This window comes from Dermacentor albipictus, chromosome 1, assembly GCF_038994185.2.
Source record: "Dermacentor albipictus isolate Rhodes 1998 colony chromosome 1, USDA_Dalb.pri_finalv2, whole genome shotgun sequence".
Taxonomy (NCBI): domain Eukaryota; kingdom Metazoa; phylum Arthropoda; class Arachnida; order Ixodida; family Ixodidae; genus Dermacentor; species Dermacentor albipictus.
The window spans coordinates 32,042,033-32,062,624 of NC_091821.1; the positions used below are offsets into that span (position 1 = coordinate 32,042,033).

A 20,592-nucleotide genomic window follows, 5' to 3' on the forward strand; every position below is an offset into this window, starting at 1 on the left:
GCTAGGCGCGTAGGCGAAAAATATACTAAGACTCATCACTAGAATCACAAGCAAAAGGGGAGGACTCAAGGTGGACAGCCTACTTAGGACAACCTACCTTTAGGCTCTTACAGACAAGAATACTACCCCACCCCCGAAGCGCTTAGTTGGATTGACCCCACTCTCCGCAGTCGTGCTCCAAATATGGTCACACGTGCTGCTCCTTAGACCACATGCTCTGGCTGTGCCCATACAATGCGAGCTCCGACCTTCAATACAAGTCCAAGTGGGACGTCTTGCTGAAGAGCTCGGAATTCACGCACCAGCTACAGGCCATCTAGAGGGCCCGCAACATCCCAGAGAGTCATCACCTCACGGTCTTGTCATTGGCGGAGCCACCAACTTGACTGGGGAGTCTTCGGCTCTCCCTAATCAAGTTCCTTAGGACACTCCAATAAAGTTCTTGTCACTGACACCTTTAACACCAGCTTTTGTAACCTGTGATTACCTTCAGAAAAGGCCTGGGTCACTTTTAATGTGATGTTTTAAATCCTGGCACAAAATAAAAAAAACGATATTTGTTTTGTCGTTTCGTCCTTTGTGAGCATGTGGGGAACAAACATTGCAACAGTGCATCTCATGCCCAATTCTACACTCAATATCCACTCACAAGAGCTCTAACTCATACCAGGAGCTTCTAAAACCATGTCAATTGTGCAGGGACAACTCTTGTTGGGTTTTTGTCTAACCTTTCTATAGACATGACTAGTTCAAGGTTGGCCAAAATTGGGATGCACTTTAACGCTCATTTCTTCTCTAGAATCCACCCAAGCCACTCAAAAACTAATGCATGGCTCAGTGCCTCCTCCACAAATGTCGTTTGAAGTATTGCAAGCGTTTCTTTTGTCGTTTTTCCAAGGAGATTCACTGTCCATTACAAACAGACATTACAATTTCACAAGAGTAATGTGACAACAGTCTGGAAAAGTCACCACAAACATGCAAGGCATTCTATGACAATGTTGGGACGGTACTGACTTGTGAAGTGTCCACCTGCACCTACCTAACAGTAGAACGCAGCAATACTATTACAAAGAACTCTACGAAGTCAGTCAGTTTCTTTTTCTTTTTTTTAGTCCCCACTTGTATACACAACATTTCGAAGGATTAAATATAAGGAATATCAGAGAATATAAAAGCAACTTGTGAATATTAGGTTACATTGTTCTGTCCAACAATGGTAAAGATAGCTTCCAACTAGAGATGTCTGAATATTTGAAATTTCGAACATAAATCAAATACTCTTTGCTGTTCAATTCGTATTTGAATGAAGAATATGCTATTTGAAATTGCCGAATATTTCTTTCTGTTCAAATATAAAAGACAGCGACACTTATTAGAATCTACAGGGAGGAATACAAGTGCAAGTGGTGGGTGTTTTTGACAATTCTGCTGCACAATATTCACGGTTACAGTGCAGAAGCACCAGTTCCCGAGCGATCATATTGAGCAGCCAACTTCTGCACAATAATTTTCAGTTCAACAAAAATGCCTCAAACATAGACAGCCTCGATTTTTTTTTTCTATATTTAAGCAAAGCAAGCTGTAACTTGGCCAATGCCAACCATGTTTGCATTCATATGAACAGATTTACAGTGCTGTAGTACTGAACTTAGCTCCTTCAGTGAACACTACACTCTACAAGCACCTCGCGTTGTGCCATTCCTTTGTTTCATTACTTTAATAGCCATGGTATACCAGATATGATACTGTTTCAGTTATAATAGCCTTTTTTTCCAATTGCAAGCTGCTCACTTGTCATTATGAACAGTATGACATGCATCAAATAATGTAGATGAGGCTTTTTATTTATCCAATTTACTATACACAACCTTTCTTCAGTTTAAATATAGAAAATACTTGTTTGATTTTTGAAGGTCAATTATTTCTAACAAAAATGTGTTTGATTTGATTAGGAAACTTTTGTACTTACAACAAATGATTGAGGACAGGTTTGAAAATTTATAACATTTAGTAGCCAGGCTAAGAAACAAGTTCATAATTTGGGGGGGGGGGGGGGGGTTGGTATTCTGTAAGTGTCCACCTAGTGGGCATGTCCATTTCGTCAGCTGCTGAAGTGTTGACTGTGGGCACCTGTCTCCCTCTGATGTATACCCCAGTCTAGCCAATCAGAAATTCAGCAGCAGATGAAATGGTCATGTCCACTATGTCGACACTTGCAGAATGCCCCCCCCCCCCCCCCTTCCCCTTTCGGTGTCTGACATCTTGAAGCTGTGAAAAGGTATGGTTATCTAGGCCCAGCAGTGACAGGGGACCTGGATCATGAGAAGGAAATCGCCAAATGAACAAAAATGGGCTGAACTGTATACAGCAGGCACTCGGTCATGAATGGCAGCTTACTGGGAGAAATAGAGAAAAGGTTCTTTGGGCACATGATCAGGTAGCTCCTTTCCTAACCCTAAATACCTCGTATTACTGTGCATGTGTTTACTAATTGACCTATAGCAAAAATGTTGCTGTGCATGCACAAGTAACTATGACCACAGACTAGCAAAATGAACTATTGTTTCTGTTCATCTTCCCCTTTATTACCGGTGAACCCTGTCCATGCCTCCACTCAGCCAAAGTCTGTGGGGTCTGCCGGTATAGGGCAACTACGAGGTTCTGGAATTTTCGCAGCAATTTGGAAAAGCTTTTGTGGCCTTTGGAGGAGGGAGGCACTTGACGGGAGAGATGCAGTCTGTGAATGAGAGTATGTGGTTAGAAAACACGAAGTGGCACTCACTATTTTTCAAATTGTCAATTGGTTGACTGATGGTGTCCAACATTCCAAAGCAACATAAGTGCTGTGTTAGGCACCATAATGATGCAGGGCTCTGAATTCAGTTGTAATCCCCTTACCACAGCTATATCATGTGATGAACAGCGTAGCCTGTCTGGAGTTCTTTTTTTCATAGTAATGGATGTTAACAAGACTTAAGATGCTTTTGTGGCACAACAAATTGACCACCTGGGATTCTTCAAAGAGCACCCAGAGCTTAGGTACACAAGCATTTTTGCATTCCACCCCCATCAGAATATAGCCACCAGTGCTGGATATCGTACCTACAACAGTGTGGTCAGCAGCAGAACACAGCCATTTAGCCACTGCAGTGCGCACATTGGGTTTTTGCTGTGAGCAATCTTTTTCCATCCCCAAACACACTCAGTTGATGAGTTTAGTGCACGACTAACATTTCGATGCTGCTGAAGTACTGTAAGGTCTCGATTTCCTTTCAATCTGTAGGGGAAATACTTTCAGGGAGTGTGGAGGCATGGAGAGCAGGCACAGCAGGCTTCCTTTGAAGGAGCTGTTCAAGCATCCTTGATTTCACTGTCTATAGGAGTTACTTGAAAAGAAGAAGCATGACCAGCTGCCATATAATCCTTTTTCTTTTTGCCATATATTTTCTTTTTTATACAGAACTAGAACATTTTTGTTCACTATTGTGGCAGTTCTTGAAATAAAGTACAAAGACGACAAAAGACCACCTCCTGGGGAACAATGTTAAAGGCACTACACTTTGTCTCAAAAGAACCATGCAATGCAATCAAAGCTGTTTGCGTAATCTGAATCCATGCTTGGACAAGCTGACACTTATCAACGAAACACATTTCTGGCATGTAATAGTGGGGCAACTACGTAAGGAAGTGCTACCTTGGTCCCAGCATCTGTGAAGAAATGTGCATGCTGGCCAGGCCAGCAACAATTGCTAGACTCTTCCACACAGCAGGAGCAATAAAATAAACAAGTACCTCCTGCATTTGTGCTCAGCCATGGAAGGCAGAAGAGCACAATTTGTATTTTGACTTGATTACATAGCATATACCTTCAGATGCACTGCAAACACTTCTTGCATTGAAGCATACATCATTTGTTTTTTCATAACAAGAACAACAAAGCCATGATCACAAACTTCTTGTATACTACTGATTGTCACATGTGGTGTGCATGTGCATAATAGTTAGCAAAATAACGCTAAGTAACATTACCATTGCTAGCTTCTATAGCCTGGTTTAGCAGACAACTCACACTGTTTTGATTAGCAGATGCACTGCTGTCTTTCACAACACTGTCACAGAGACTGTGTGTCGTCTCAATCACTGCAACCAGTTCAACCACAGTGTCAGATACATCGTCATCTTGGCATGCTGCCCAGGAATGCAGAGGTCTCCTGTCACAAATTGCGTAAAAGCCTTCGGAAGGCAGTGTCTTGTTAAAGGGCTCTCCTGGGCTTTTCTGACACAAACCACCACTTCTACAGTCAATCACCTGTGACCGATCACCCCTGTTGTAACAAAACGCAGCCTGATTTTCCTTGGTCTGTGTACAAGGCAGTGCATAACACCATGGTATACTATTGCTTGCACCAGTGAGATTTTCATCACACTCACGTTCTCGACATTCCACATTACCGTAGATGCCTAGAGTTTCTTCCTTCTTGTTTCTGCAATCAAGGGGCAGTTCAACAGTGGCAGCCTCCTCGACAATTAAGTCCGTGCTAGACACAACAAAAGTTTCGGGCAACTCAAAGTTACCAGTACACACAGGCACTACATGCGACTCATTGTGCCATTCGTGGCTTGCAGACCCGTTCTTCGTCTCTCGCACACGTCCATAAACAGTAGCACTTTTGTAGCAACCTTGTAGTCCCGTTCGTGATTCGGAGCTCTGTTGCGAGATTCTGTTCTCATACGACGGCGGCATGCGCGCTCTCGCATTTCGCACAGAGCGGAGTGAGTGTTGTAGGTCGTCACAATTGTCAGAAGCTCCAAAGGCGTGGAGTAGGCGACTGCTTGCTAGTTTCCGTGCTTTTTGGCTTCGTTTCCACTTTTTGGTTGCCGTTGGTCCCGCCGTGAAGTCTATGAACCGTTTATATTTCCTTACCGATGTGAATTGCTTTAAACCATCGGTGCGTAGTTTTGGATTTTCATATATAGTTTCCAGGAGCTTGCATTGCGGTGCCATTCGATACGAGTCGTATGAAGTGTAATATTCGTCGTCTTGTCCATCCATAGCTGCAGAACCTGCGCGCATTAAAAAAGAAAAGAAAACTATTCCAGTCAAGATTAACCTTTCCGACACATGAGCACAACATCGAAGTCCATAATTTCGAAGAACATATTTCGATGGAGATTCACAGTAATAAATGGAAAGTGGCAAAAACCATTTTAACTATACAAGCAAAAAACTTGTCCAAACAAAACGATGGCGCCAAGGCAACCAGACACTACGAGGAATCTGTGGCAAGGTTCCACTTTACCTCATTTGCAGCGCAGGTCCACTAGTTCGCCTGCTTGCGTTGTTCTCAGCTGCAGTACTAGCGTGAGTGCACAGTTCTTTGATCATGGAAAAAAATATATACATACGACATCAACACACTAATATCAGGAATAACATCTCCATAGTCCTGCGCGCCGTTATGGCATCACAACCAGTGTTGCCAACTAGAAATTAAAAAAAACCGCCTAGTCGAGGCCCCCAAAAGCCCAAAACTCTAAAACCCACGAGTACCCAGCATTTTCCCTTTTCCATGTCCGCCAACATAGAGTTACTATACTGACTACTAACTCTATGTCCGCCAAGTACCCGCGAATCACAATCACGATCAAAATATGATTTATTGCGTGTACGTTAAACACAGTTGAGAAAAAAAAAAGAAACTACACTGGACCGAGAAATTTTTCTTTTCGACCGTAATGAAATAAAATTTATAAATTAATCTTATTACATTAATAAGCACTTTTATGTGCGAATATAAAGTGCGGTAACGTTGCGAAACGCAAGTACAATCACTGGCCGGAAAGCACGTTAAACTGCACATTTTTAAAAATTCGTGGGGCCGCAATGGACAGATTACCAGCAAAACTCTCTAGCCTGCATACATTATGGAATCATGCACGTTTTTCATACGGCACCACACTACGCCGTCACAAGTGCCGCCGCGGTAGTTCACTTTAGCCGCGGTCACCGCACCTCCCATGCATCTCTGCTGCAATCACGTATTGTACGAAACTCTATGGCTGCAACCGCTGCTGCAGCCGCGCCAGTATCTTCGACGCGCGTGACGTTATAACCACGGAAGCGCAGGCCACGTGCACAGGCGCCGTCGCCACACTTTCTCCCTTTTATTATTCGTCAAACAGGATTTAAAACAAAGTGCATTAAGGCTACCTTGCGACACTATTCTTTATATACATACGTTCGGTGTTGTAAGAAAAACACTATATATATAACTTATGTGGTTCTATTTGGACTCAAGTCCAAGACTTATTTTTGGAAGTTCATGGAGTGCTTGAAGCCTTGTAATGGTTGGGTTCGGGCATGAAATAGATGGTAGCCGGCCCATGCCATCGTCTAACTCATCTACGCTGAGGACGTTGTTGAAGGGAGAGACTTAATTGTTCTCATCGAGAACGAGGAATATGGGATTTATTTACAGTATCTACATGAGAACGTTACAGTTCATCAGTCTAGCATGACTGAAAGAGAATGCACACTGAACAGCCGACAGCGACTGCTTAAATACACTCTGTCCTCCCTAGATCCCTAGGTGAGGAAAAAACGGCCATTCAACCTTCGACCTATTCGGAGCGTCCAAAGTCATCCTAGCCGACCAGCCTTTGAGGGGGAGGGTTTACACACTCACTTCCGCACAGGTTTCACTGACCACACCGAGGTGAGAGGGTTCTTGCAGACACAGGTCTTGACCCGAGCAGGCACCTCTTTATCCCAGAGTTGACCCTGCAGTCAGGGGCTGTCGCCGCGTCTGTCCATTGACTGACGACTTTCAAGACCCGTGAGACGGCGCCGCAGAACACCTTCTTCCAGGAGTTCCCCCGCTTCAAACAAACCGTGATGGTGACAGCAAATCCACTAACATTACTTGGTCCGCAGACTGTGTCTAGACATAACGGCGCTACTTGCTTGGGGACGCGGCGTATTGTTGTCCTTACAAAGCAAGTCGCCGCAGCAGACATGCCGGCGCCAACGAGGCGCATTCTTGTTTTCCCAGAGCAAGTCATCGCAGCGGGCCGGGCAGAGTTTGACAGTCGCTTCCCCGAAGATTGCCAGCCCCCTCAGGTCAAACGTAACAGCTCCTCCATGGCCCGGAAAATCTCGACTGGCCAGTGCCGATAACCGCTGGGCAGGAAGAGAATGGCTGGTGGCAAGGGGGGATGCCTTGGCTTGCAGCGACCAGATGTGAAATGATGACACCACCCCAAAGCATCCAACAAGGACAGGCAACTGCAAAGCAAATCCCACAACATGGCTCTGCGCCGAGATGACGTATCTTGAATATCACTTTAGACCCGCTAGACTCCAAAGAAAATATAAGTGCAAAAACAACAAATACTGCATTTTGCTACACCAATTTTTGAAGTAATTTCGTACTGCAGATTGAGCTATCATGGAGGGAGTCCCGCTAAATGAGAAGGGATCTTGGCTTAACAAAATTAACATTAACAACCCCAAAATTTTGGCGGTATCCCTAAATGCAAAATTCAAATTGGCCTGCTCAAACCATCCGCATTGCTATGCAACTTTCCCTTTTTATATCTAACGGAGAAGTTGTACTCTTGGAGAGTGAGGCTCCATCGGAGCAAGCAGCCATTTTTATGTGACATTTGTTTGAGCCACGTCACAGGACAGTGGTCAGTCTCGAAGATGAACCTCACTCCGTACAAGTAACACGAAAACTTCTGGGCTGCCCAAACCAAACACGCACATTCCTTCTCTGAAGCGCTGTAGCCTTCCTCTCTTACAGTTAGTTTACGGCTGGCACAGAGGATAGGATGTTCCTCATTATCGTCGCCGACCTAAGTACCACGCCCATACCCCTGTCGCTTGCATCGCACTTAACTATGAATTCCTTTGTGTAGTCTGGCACGCGAAGCACAGGACGAGAAACCAATAGCGTTTTCAAACCTTGGAAAGCGTTCTCTTTGTCCTTATCCCAGTGCATGCTATTCGGTGCTCCCTTTCGGAGGGCATCTGCTAAAGGACTTGCTATTTGCGAGTAATTCGGAATGTACCGTTGATAGTACCCCACAAGTCCCAAAAATGAACGAATGTCTGTTTTCGTGCGCGGCTGTGAAAAATCTCCCATCGTAGCTGTTTTCAGCTCAGCTGGCCGTCTCGTGCCTTCGCCGACAATATGGCCCAGATAAGTAACCTGCGAGCAGCCAAACCTACTTTTCCGCCTTCATCGTTAAGCCTGCTTCCCTCAACCGTGAGAACACCTATTTGAGGTGCGATACGTGCTGTTCCCAGCTGTCTGAAAAAATTGCTACATCATCAAGACATGGCAAGGCGAACTCCTGCGAGTCTTCTAGGACAATATCCATTAACTTAGAGAAGCTAAACGGCGCATTCTTCAGTCTGAAGCTGAGGGCGAGGGCGAAAAGTGCCTACAGGTGAGATAAATGCGGCATAGTGGCTGGCACTTTCTGAAAGGGGAACTTGCCAGTATCCCCACATGAGATCTACAGTTGAAGTGTATTTAGCAGCGCTAACTCTTTTGATTCGTTCCTCAACGTTCGGTATCGGGTACAGCTGATTCCTAGTGATGGCATTTAACTTCCTGTAGTAAAGACACGGACGAGGGTCCTTATTAGGGGTTTCTACAAGTATTAGCGGTAACGGGTAGTCACTCTCAGCGGGCTCAATAACTCCCAACTCTAGCATGTGCTGTATCTCTGCCTCCATAATTTCTCTCTGTCGTGGAGACACCCTGTAAGGCTTTGATCTTACAGGTTCGGTCGACGTCAGCTCTATTTCACGAGTTATTAGTTCGGTTCTACCTGGCCAATTGCTGAATCTGTCGAGATATTCCCCTAACATCGCTTTTAGCTCATTTAGCTGCTTGTGTCTGTGAGTGTGCAAGCTTACCGAATATTTTACTACTTCTTCTAGGCCAATTTCAGAGTTGGAAGTCGTCTTATAATCATTAAACTCGGTACTAGTGTCATCCTGCTCCTTGATGGTAGTTAACGACTCCGCTTCGCTCTGTATACGGCTTCATCAAATTGTAGTGGTATATCCTCACCTCCTTCCTGCGGCCGGCCATTTTCAGAGCATAGTTAGTATCTGAAAGTTTATGCAACACTTTAACGGGTCCGTCCCAGCGAACTTCAAGCTTGTTCTTCCTTGAAGATTTGAGGATCATTACCTGGTCTCTGGCGTTAAACGTACGAAGCCTCGCATTCTTGTCGTAACAGAACTTGGCATTCTTTTGAGATACGCCCATGTTCTTTTCGACTAGTTCTTGGGTTGCACTTAGCCGTTCCAGCAGATTTAGCACGTATTCTACCACTGTTGGACTCTCTCCACTTTCCTCCCACATATCTCTTAACATTCTCAGTGGAGAACGGAATGTCCTCCCATACGCTAGTTCTGCTGGTGAGAACCCTGTAGCCTCATGAGGAACCGTTCGCAAAGCAAACAAAGTGGCCAGAAAACAATTCTCCCAGTCCTCCTTGTGCTCATAACAGAGCGCCCGCAAAAATCGCTTAAGCACTAAATGCTACGTCTCTACGCTGTTTGACTGAGGGTGATAGAGGGAACTGTGTATCAACTTTACCTTACACTTTTGTAAGAATGTGGAAGTCAGTGCACTGGTGAATACTGACCCTTGATACGCCTGAATTTCGGCTGGAAACCCAACCCGTGCGAATACTGTCAAAAGCGCGTCTACTACTTCGGCGGAGCTGAGTTCTTTCAGAGGGATTGCATCTGGAAACTTTGTAGCCGGACACAGCATGGTAAACAAGTACCTGTAACCAGACTTTGTCTTTGGTAGAGGCCCTACCGTTATCACAAGTCGTCTGAAAGGTTCTGATATTAAGGGCACTACCTTTAGTGGAGCTTTCTATGTTTCTCCTGGTTTACCCGAGCGCTGGCAGGCGTCGCATGATCTTACAAAGTTTTCTACGTCTTTGAAACAGCCAGGCCAGTAGTATTCCATAAGCAACCTTTCCAAAGTCAAGCTATCAATTTGCCACAAAAGACCAACCTGACCATGGGTATGAAGTGAGCCATCCGCTTGAAGAAATTCGACATGTCCCATCTATGACTGAAATTGTCCATTACATTGTCAGCATTAGTTAATTTGGCACATGCGAGATCAGCATTGTTGCAGTGTACAAATAGAAAGTTGTATCAGGTTTTTTTTTAATGCAGAAAAAGTGTCACGCAAGAGATGACATGTAGCAAAGAATTGAAACTGATGTTCCTGAAAGTGTCCTTGAACCTTGTGTTGACATATCTGCCCATAAATGTAAAAATAATTAACCATTACAGGCTAGTTAATTTTGAGCAACACTAGAACTACTGGACACTTCTTCAAGTTATTGCTAGCAACATACAGTAGGTTTCATTGACATAGAATTAAGAGTTCACTCTTTTTTTATACTTGGCACATGATAGCTGGGACTGCTGGGAGAGTGAGTGTGTGTGTGCGTGCGTGCAATGTGCATACCGAAAGAAGCAACAGCACAGGATCTATGTTGAATGTGCAGAATGATAGAGGAATGAATGGGCAATGTGGCATGCCCAGCTTTAGTGACACAGCCATTGTGGGGCTCGTACCTTGCCCACAAAGCTCAATGGCCCATGTGTCAGTGGTTTGTGGTACCCCATAACGACTACCTGAGATTTTCGTGATGTAGAAAAGGTACTTGTCAACACCCCCTATATCAGGAAGCCAAGGTGCTTTTTGCATTTATTTGGCACTGATTACATTAAAGGAAGACATCACGATTTGTTGCGCATTACTAATTCTGGCATCATGCTGTTGTTATGGATTCGGCAGCTATCTAATAAAGCATAAAGCGAGATACAAAATTTTTGTGTCAGTGCCTTTTTAATTTTGGTCACACACTGGATGTCGCAGGACACCATCTAAGGAGCCTTCTACTGCAAGCATTTTTGAAATCGGTTCATTATTTGATGAGATAGGAGAATTTGAATTATCGTGTTGCCATGCCGCCAGGAGGGAAGCTTTGCTGCAAATGTAAACTCTCCCCCTTTTCCTTGATTAGCATCCACAAGCAAAATTTCTTTCATGCCTTCTCCTCCATTATAGCAGAGGGACCACATCACATTTATATCAAGAGACCCACTTCCGTTTTTCTCCTCTTACTTTCTGTTGCACGGTGCACTTCCAGTGGCGGTATTGCACATTTTGTACTGGATGATTTACCAAAGTCACATGCCATATTCGGTGATGTTGAAGGCAGCGAGTCTGATGCAGTAGCATTTGTGCACGTGACTACACAACCGCTACCTGATTTTTGCAATGTAGAAAAGGTGCTTGTCAACACGTATGTCAGGAAGCCAAGGTGCTTCTTGAATTTATTTGGCACTGGTTACATTAAAAGAATACATCACGATTTGTTTAAAAGTGGGGCTCCCTTGAGAGGAAGGCCACATTGACTTCTGTTTGAAATTACAGCTGTTTTTGCACTGTTCAACCGTTTGATAGTAGGTAAACACAATCTACACATAAAGTTAGTTTACTTGCCATGCCAAAACCTGGCAAGGGCCCTTTAAGGAAGGCTTTTCAGGAAAACAGTATGTGAAATGTCAGTTATTTGGTCACGCATATTGTGGATGGACATATTCGAAACTGGCATCCTCAGAAATTTTGGTGAAGAAATGTAGCCATAGCACTGAATTACTTCAATTGAAAGATGTGCCCCAACATTAAAAATAACATCTTTTGCCAATTGGCTAATTTTGCCCTCTCTTTTTTGCCAACCAATGCACATATCTTCAAGCAGTTCAGCTGAAGGTGATGTTATATGTAGGCTAAGAAATAATATAAAGAAACTGTATAGGCTAAAAAGAAGGAGTGTATATATTTATTGGTTTATTGTGGTTCTGCTATGGTGCTTATTTTCACTCTTCACACAGGATAATTCAGAAGCAGATTCAATGTTTGTGGCTGCAGAATATATTGAAAGAGCTGCACTTCCGTGAACATGTAGCAAACATCACATTTACTTTGTAACTGGTGTGAAGTAGTATGAAATGGCACATAAATATTCCTGTACTGCAGTACAGGAAATTGAAAATTATTTTCTTACATAAGATCTTAATTTTCATATTCGAGTGCGTGACCATTTAGTTAATGCACGAACCATGCCTTGGCAAAACATTTCAATTTAGTACAATCTTTTACAAATACTTGCATTAAGTTTATGCCTACATTTGTTTGTTTTAGCAAATTATCATAACAGTCATTACAGCAGGAAGCCTAATTCATCTGTTGTGCAAAACAGAATTATACCTTTCTTTAATTAAGCCATCTCAAAACACGTCAGGTGCAGGGTAGCTTGGTGCTGAAGGTTGCCATCACAGTAATCGGTGCAGGTGATGATGTATCACAAATCTTTTACATGGAGACGAGTTACCCTGGTGTAGTGGACATGGGCGACACCATCACTGTTACACAGAGCCTTAAGATGTATCTGACATAGGATCAGAGGGGCCACATGAAAGGAAGGGAAGGGAATGCTATAGTATGTCCCCAGAGAAGCAAAAGTGGAGAACGTTTTTGTGCAGAGTGGAATGTGAATAAAAGCCGCGTTGGGTCTCCACACGTGAGATCTGCCTCCACCAAACGTACAGCATGATGTAGTAGCCTCAGATTATACTACAATACTCCAAGTCACACAGCCATCCTTTGCAGCTACTATTTTAGCATGTGGTTTGTGGTAACACATAATCACAGTTTCCGATTATCATGATGCCATTTTTGGTATGAAGCTATGCTGTACTTGGTGCATATGCTTTGAACTGGCAGATTTAAATGAAGATATAATCACCTTCTGCATGTGGGATGAGTTTAATATTCATACTGTGGTTACTGGATTGGTGGCTATCTACCAAAGCACAAGCAAAAAGGGTCATTCGAGCGGTTGTGGAGTGCATTCACCTCGAGTACAACTCCTACTTTCCTATTCAAATACACATAAAATGCAGACACTCTTATTAGATAAGTAATAAATCAATTCGAAAGACTTATTGCATTTAACAAAGAAAGGTCATTTCTACCAATTGTGGGAAGCAGAATTTTTACTCAATGCCTCAAACTTTTAAAGAAAAATTGTTCAAATCAGTACGCGAAAAAAAACCTGAAGCACAAAGTCTACAAGTCCATCAGTTATGCACTACAACTGATAAAACACATTCATAAACTACATCTGTTAGAGCATCTAAAAGGAGACAAATGCGATGTATAACTTTACAGCTTGTGTGAAACTGTTACGATGCTTACAAGGGTACTGCACAAGCCCTACTTGCAAATTAGTGGTACATTAAAGAGTGATATATAACTAATACATCAATTTTGTCCACTTTAGGTGCAGTTTAGAGAAATGCGATATCGTTTTTATTGCCGAGTTGTAAACCTAGTTCTTCAGTTTCTTGTTTAACTTTCACAATTTTCAGGAAATTTTGTAAAAATTGATGGCCTAAATAAGATCTCCCTGCAGTCAATACATTTATGCTTTTTCTTTTAAATGCAACAAATCTCATGAAAATCTGTGTAGTGGATGCTGAACAAAACAATCTCTCTAGACCCACACATTTAGATAGGAGCTTGTGAGGTAATGCTGCCTCTAAACGCAGTTGTTTGCAATAAGGCATTGCTAAGACTGTTTTTCTGGGTTCTGAATAAAGACCATGAATAGAGCTTACTTCATGGCTTTGCTTCACCAATTCAGTTTCTTTGGACCTAATCCCTTTTCCTGAGCAGTATCAGATGTCTGGTTGAGACTTCCATATACTTCCTATGATCCTATGAGTTCCTAGCAGACTTCTTACGATCTCATAAGTTGCATCAACAAGATAATCACAGATGAATGTTCCATCCTTTTATGCCTACACTGATTCATTTAGGTAGGTTTTTCCTTCTGACAAATGAAACTGGAATGCACTTGCATAAAAGATCTGATAACTGCCACTATGGATGCTCTTGCTTTATATCTCGAATTATGCACATAATTAACTTCTGGGATTTTACATGCCAAATCCACAATACAATTATGAGGCATGCGGTACTAGGGCACGTAGGAATATTTTTCGCCACCTGGGGTTTTTTAATGTGCACCCAATGCATGGTACAGGGGTGTTTTAGCATTTTGCCCCAAACAAAATGCCACCATCATGGCCGGTATTTGATCCCGTGCCCTCAGGCTTAGCAGCACAATGCAAAAGCCATTACACCACCCCTGCAGGAACCTGATCTTTTAACAGCTCCTAATCATTGCAGTACATATATATAGTATACATAAAGGGTGTCCCAACTATAATTTACCATGATTTAATTATATGCAAATGCCACATTGCTGGACAGAACCAAGGTATTGTTGAAGAGTACTGAAGTCGATGAGGGTAGCTATAGGGGCTTGTTGGTACGGCACAACGTATTTTGTTGTAGCGCAAGCTGAACAAGGACAACAGAAAGGCACATCTGACAAACGCAGCACTGTGTGTGTCAGATGTGCCTTTCTGTTGTCCTTGTTCAGCTTGTGCTACAACAAAATAAGAAGAGTACGCATTTGGGCTGGTTGGTTCACAATTACGAGCAGAAAACAGCGCTAAACAATGGGACAAAGAGAGGGACACAGACCACAGTGCTGACTAACAACCAGGTGTCTTTATTCTTTCAGTCAGCATATATATACTCTACCGCTAGCTTAAAGCACAAAAGCAACAGAAAAATTCAGAATGTGTTGCAGGGGCAATAAAGTGCAATCAATGACATAGGAAGGCTATCTCCTTTGGAAGGAGAAAAATGTAGGCGAGGCTTACACATGCTTCGCCGCTATTATGAATGTGAAAGGCTTCGGATATAAGACGTGCGCAGTCATCGTGGTATTTTGACAAATAGGTCACATCTTTAAAGGACGGCTTGCAGCCACATTCATTGCAATGCAGTGACAATTGACCATCTCTAGCTTGTTTTTGAACCTCGTTTAAGTGTATGCGCTACGGTCATTGATGCACTGCGCCGTTTGGCCGATATAGAAACGTTTGCATGAAAGAGGAATCTTATAAACCACACATTCACAGCAGTCCACAAAACGCATTTGCCTGTGCTGCTTTTTGCAACTTTTTTTGTTCTCGGTCACCCAATATACTTGGTGGCACAGTAAACCTAAGTTATTTCTGGCCGTGCATAATAATCCAACGCCTGCCCTGCTGACAACCTTTTTGAGATTATGTGCAACCTGGTGCACATATGGGATAACTGTAACCATTTGCCATGGGTGATTCGTAGATTGAGCAGCTGCCAATTGCTTTCTTTTAAGGCTTGTTGCGAGGCTTTCAGCATGCTAGTTAAAAGCAGTAACAGGAAACCTGCAAGCTTCAGCCAGGCTACTTGCAATTTCAAGCTTGCATTTTCCTGGTGGTCACAAGACCTGATGAGAGTCGCCTTCATGCAAGATCTTGCAATACCGTGCTTAATTATGTTTGTGTGTGCAGAGGAAAAGGAATGAAGGCTCTTATGAGCATAACCCCAACCTACATGGTTGCTTGAGAACGAGAGCTCCAAGTCTAAGAAACGCAGCTTATTGTCTGACGGATCCTCCGTGGTCAATTCAGAGGAACCTAAAAATGTGCGGACCACGTCACATTTAGCAGGAGCAGGCTGTGCATCAGGAGTGTTAATATTACAAAAAATTAAAAAGTCATCAATGTACTGCATCACTTTTACAGTGCTTGTCTGGCTGAGCTTAGTTTTAAGATTGCAGTCATAGCTGGCCAATAAAGTGTCACTTAGAACAAGGGCAATACATGAACCGACACACACACCTTTCTTTTGTGTAAAAACTTATACCCCATGCCAGGGGGATAAGGGGGGGGGGGGGGTGTTGCTTATGGGGCTTCATCTCTCCCCACGCCCGGCAAATTTTTTCGTGCTGTCAATGCACCGCCGACCAAAGCAACCCCCGGCGCCGGAAATCATTCTGGATTTTGTCTAGAATGTCTTTTTCATGCTCGAAAAGACATTTCACCACAAAAATTGCAAACTCGGGCTGGATTTCGTGGCAACACCCATGCATCGGGAGTCACATAACGCAAGGAGCCCCATCCAAGCACAAAATTTCCACAGCGTTTTGATGACAAATGGGCTCACCGTGGCATCTCGCGGAGGCCGCGGAATCTACAGAGCGCATGGATATCAATTCCTAAACTTTATGGGTATAAATCTCACAAACTTTTGATGTGAAAGGTGCATTGACATTTCCAAAGTAGTGCTTTAGATTTTCAATTGCGGAACTTTGTGGGTCTAATGCTGTTATAAACATTTGATGCCAAAGGTGCATTGACTTTTCTAAAGTCTTGCATTGGAACATACAACGGGACAAGCCATATCAACACACTATTAGACAAGTTGACAAAGCATGCAGTAAGGTCCGATGAGATGAAGCATTGTGGTGGTTCATTTGTGCCGTAATGCCACATAAAAAAATATCAAATTCTTTTTCACCTACGCCAAAGCATCCATGTTAAGTCACTAAAGCTAGCCAAGGTAACTACGTTCTTATTTATTTTTCCTACTTTGACTTTTATTCGCAAGGACACAATGAGCGTCTTCAATTTTTTTGGTCTTGCTACCCTACCCGTGGGTTGCCAGAGCCAGCCAGAGCGCATACGTTTTTCTCGTGTTGCGCTGACCATGGTGCGGCGCATTTCGGTGCGTGTTTGGTTTGCTCTGGCCGAGTGGATTTTCACCTGGAAGAGTTTTAGACACTTTCTGGCTAGCAGACGAGAAAAAGAAACAATGGTCGCTCGCCACCATCACTGTGGGGAGTCAACAGATTGCACTGCGTTCGCTTGAGGGCAACTTCTTCGGAAAGTCTTGGCTTGCCGGTGTAGGATACCGAGCAGTATGTGTATGATTCTCTGTGGACCAAGCGTCTCACGTTTTTTTTTCGGTATTCCTTTGGTAGCCACATTAGGTGCGCAAAGTAGGCATTCAATTGTGGCCAACATATTTTCCTTGGGGTTTTTTAATTTCGGTGGCCCTGCCTTACAAAAGGAAAAAAATACATTGTTGTGGCGCAGCGAATTGTTGCATGGTGAAAGTTCGATTTGTTACTTCTTTGCGGAAAGTAATGGGCCACGGTACGCTTCAGCTGCCGGATACTCTTATTACATTATTGTGATAGCAATTTAATGGACAGTCCAAGCGCATTTCTGCCGCCACCATCGCCCTCATGTTTCGTATAAAGTGCAAGGGCGATAACATCGTTACCGAGCGCCGCATGCTGTATGTGCAAGTGAAAGCATATGGGAAGGGGGCGCTGGAATGGGTGAGCCGACAATGGTGACTCAGTCTTGTGTGCGCAAAGGCGAAAAGCTGAGAGCAAGCTAGTCATCTTCCGTCGCGCGTGATACATCGGGGGGAGTGGATGGAATGGGGGTGGTATCTAGGATTCTGTGAATCTGTGATTGCGCAACATGTTTATTTGCTTCGTTTGACGCATTATACACCGTGAATTTTTCTTAGATACATACATTTGTTGGAGACTTATATGTATATTTAAATATCTTGTTGGGAGATTTTGAGTGTACGTGCAGTGAACTTTGTTTCCAGTGATACTTTTTTGCACTTTATCAAGGTCTATCTTCGCATTTGTATATCCCATTGTATCTTCGCATTTTTAATCTATGAGGGCAAATCAAATGAAAGTGAGCCTACCCACCCTGTGCAACAATGGTTCGGTTCACTACCTGCGAGGCCTGTGCGTAGAAGAGAGGGATGTCTCATTTACAAAAGTGACACGCAGGCACGGAGGAAGGAAACTAAAGAGACGCCCTGACGTCACTCTTTGTGAAGCTAAAGTGAAGCCGTAAGTTGGCGTTGCTCCGCCTATCGGGCCAGCTCTCCTCTCTTGTTTACACTTCTCGCGAAACCACACTGCGCTGCGCGCAATTGTGCTGCTTGGACCCGCGCGCTCCGCAGCAATACTAAGCAATCGTTAGCACGTTAGCATGAGTCCGTGAAAAAGGGCAAAATTTCCCGCAGATATTCCTTCGTTCGTAGCCATTGCCATGGCGCGGTACATTACGTACAGCGTTGCATGCACATTCATTTCACGAATTTTAGTTCCTCCTGTCCCACCTGGCCACAGCAACATCCGGGAGAGCACGGTCCAGATAACGCAGCGCAACAAAACACGAATACCAATGCAAACCTGCCCGCACGGCGCCTTTGCCACGGTACGAAACCTACGGAGCAATATGTGTGAGCGCACAGAACCAAAACAGAGCCGCCATTGTGGCCCGAAAGGCGTGGCCGCTACGGCAAATAAATAAAAAATCAGCAAAAAAGAGGAGAACGTACTACGTCACTTCCTCCACACTTTTCTCCTAGCGCGTGGAGGGGGTAGGGCCTCTCCTCAGTTTCCTTCCTCCATGCACGCAGGTGTGAGTATCAAGGTTGTTTAATGCTCTCATACATTCAGTTGAGCATGGTTGCGTGACATATTGGAAACTCCAAAAGTTGAACAGTGTGGTGCCGTGAAGTTTTTGACTGCTGAAGGTATTTCGTAAAAAGAAATTAGTCGCCGTATGGCTGCCGTGTACATTGAACATTGCATTTCATTGACCACTGTGAAGCGTTGGAGCAAACGGTTTAAAGGAGGATGTGAAAGTTGCAAAGAGGGTCCAAGACGGGACTAAAGCCATTGTGAAATCACCCTTAACAAAATTGCAAAAGTTGATGAGGTGATGAGACAAGTACGGAGGATAAGCATCGATGAACTGGCAGAGCGTCTGAACATCAGTCACGATTCGGTTCACGCCATAATTCATGAACATCTCTGTCATCGGCTTTTGTGTGCGCAATGGATGACCCAAGATTTTGAACCGCCGCCAGAAGACGGAGAAGTTTGGCGCTGCCTTGAATGATCTTATCCGGTATGACAATGAGGGCGATGACTTCTTGTCTGCAATTGTGATCGGGGATGAACCATGGTGCCACTACTACGAGCCTGAAACACGACGGCAAAGCTTACAGTGGAAACATTCGAATTCACCACGCCCAAACAAAGCAAAGGCCATCATTTCCACCGGAAAGGTGTTGTTGACTTTTTTTTTCGATCGTCAGGGACCATTACGGATAGAATTCGCTAAGTCTTGAGAGACTAACAATTGTTTCCGATACTGTGAAACGCCGGGACGGCTGCATGTTGCAATCAAGAACAAACGACGCAGAAAATTGATGAATGGGGTCATCTTGTTCTATGACAATGCCCGTCCCCACATCGCTGATGTATTTAATACAAAACTGGCAATGTTCAAGCGGGAAACGCTGCAACATCTGCCACACAGCCCAGACCTGTCGCCTTGTGACATCCACATTTTGGGGCAACCGAAAAAAAAAAAAAAGAACAGCTTAAGGAAACCACATTCGTGTCAGACGATGACGTGAAAGAGTCAGTTGCAGACTTTTTGAAGCAGCAACCCAAGGAATTTTATGAGACTGGAATCACGCGACTCCTTAGTCAATGGGACAAATGTCTAAATGCTCATGGAGACTACATTTAAATAAAGTCCCCCGTTTGTCATATACTCGCATTGGCTCACTTTCATTTGACTCGCCCTCGTATATATTGCAGAACTCCTGCTTTTTATACGTGCTCTCTGTTGCGACTACAATTTTGGTGCAATTACTCACAATAAATGACCGGTGACAGCTGCTCCTGCGTAATACATTGGAACAAATGCCAGCGTCATTGATATTTTGCACTGGCCGTTGCATACATACATGAATGTAAACATGATTCTTGAATGACAAGGTTTCATGAACATATTTGTCCTCAACTTGTTCATTTCATGGCCTTTACATTTTTCATATCAGCGGCATGCACTGCTTTGCTGGTTTCGAACTGATAGTTCTAAAGTTCGTGTGATATTTTCTTTACTTAATAAATAGACAAAAAACATGGAAGCATTGATATCAGTTATTTTGGACACAATTTTTGGCACAAACGAGTATATTCTTTTATGAAGAATGATATATTTTACTTGTTTTTACAGTGCGTAGCATTCAAGAATTCGTTTGCAGCATGTTTGGCAATGGCAATGCCATTATTATTCATGTATTTGATCCCTCGACAAATTGTTTAAGAGGAATCTTTAGCTCGGGCCCCACTCCTACGTGGCCTATTCAAATACATGTAAAATGCAGAAACGCTTTTCTTAGATAACATCTGGATCGCTTTTAATGAAATTTGTTGCATTTAAGAGAGAAAGATAAATTGTCGTGTCTGTTGGATGCGGAATTTTGATTTAGGGCCTAAATTTTGTTTAAAATATTTTGAAAAATTTGAAAGTTCGAAAAAAATAGGAGCGCGACGTTTACAAACTAACAGCTTTGCATCAAAAACAGATATCGCGGTTCTGTCAACGGCATCTATTATAACAGTCAAAGCGGACAAATTTGGTATGTAAATTTGTATCTTACGTGAATTAATTACGTTGTGTACAAGGATTCTGCAGAAGCCGTGTTTCCATAATACTAATTTTTT

At 43.4% G+C, this 20,592-nt stretch overlaps 1 protein-coding gene across 3 annotated transcripts in view; it reads right to left on the reverse strand.

Annotated features, from left to right (window-relative positions):
• Window positions 1-1,091: 1,091 nt before the first annotated feature.
• Window positions 1,092-20,592, reverse strand: part of LOC139060757 (transmembrane protein 268) — a 109,568-nt gene continuing 90,067 nt past the window's right edge. Inside the window, exons 11-14 of one of the 3 annotated variants that reach the window (XR_011515023.1) lie at window positions 10,056-10,115; window positions 6,690-7,288; window positions 5,304-5,379; window positions 1,092-5,067 (exon numbers count right to left, since the gene is read on the reverse strand). Coding sequence is in view for 1 of the 3 variants with exons in the window: in XM_070539879.1 (XP_070395980.1) it covers window positions 5,305-5,379 (75 nt within the window). In the remaining 2 variants the exon portion in view is untranslated. The remainder of the gene's footprint in view (window positions 5,068-5,303; window positions 5,380-6,689; window positions 7,289-10,055; window positions 10,116-20,592) is intronic. The other 2 variants (XR_011515024.1, XM_070539879.1) reach the window with 2 other exon arrangements.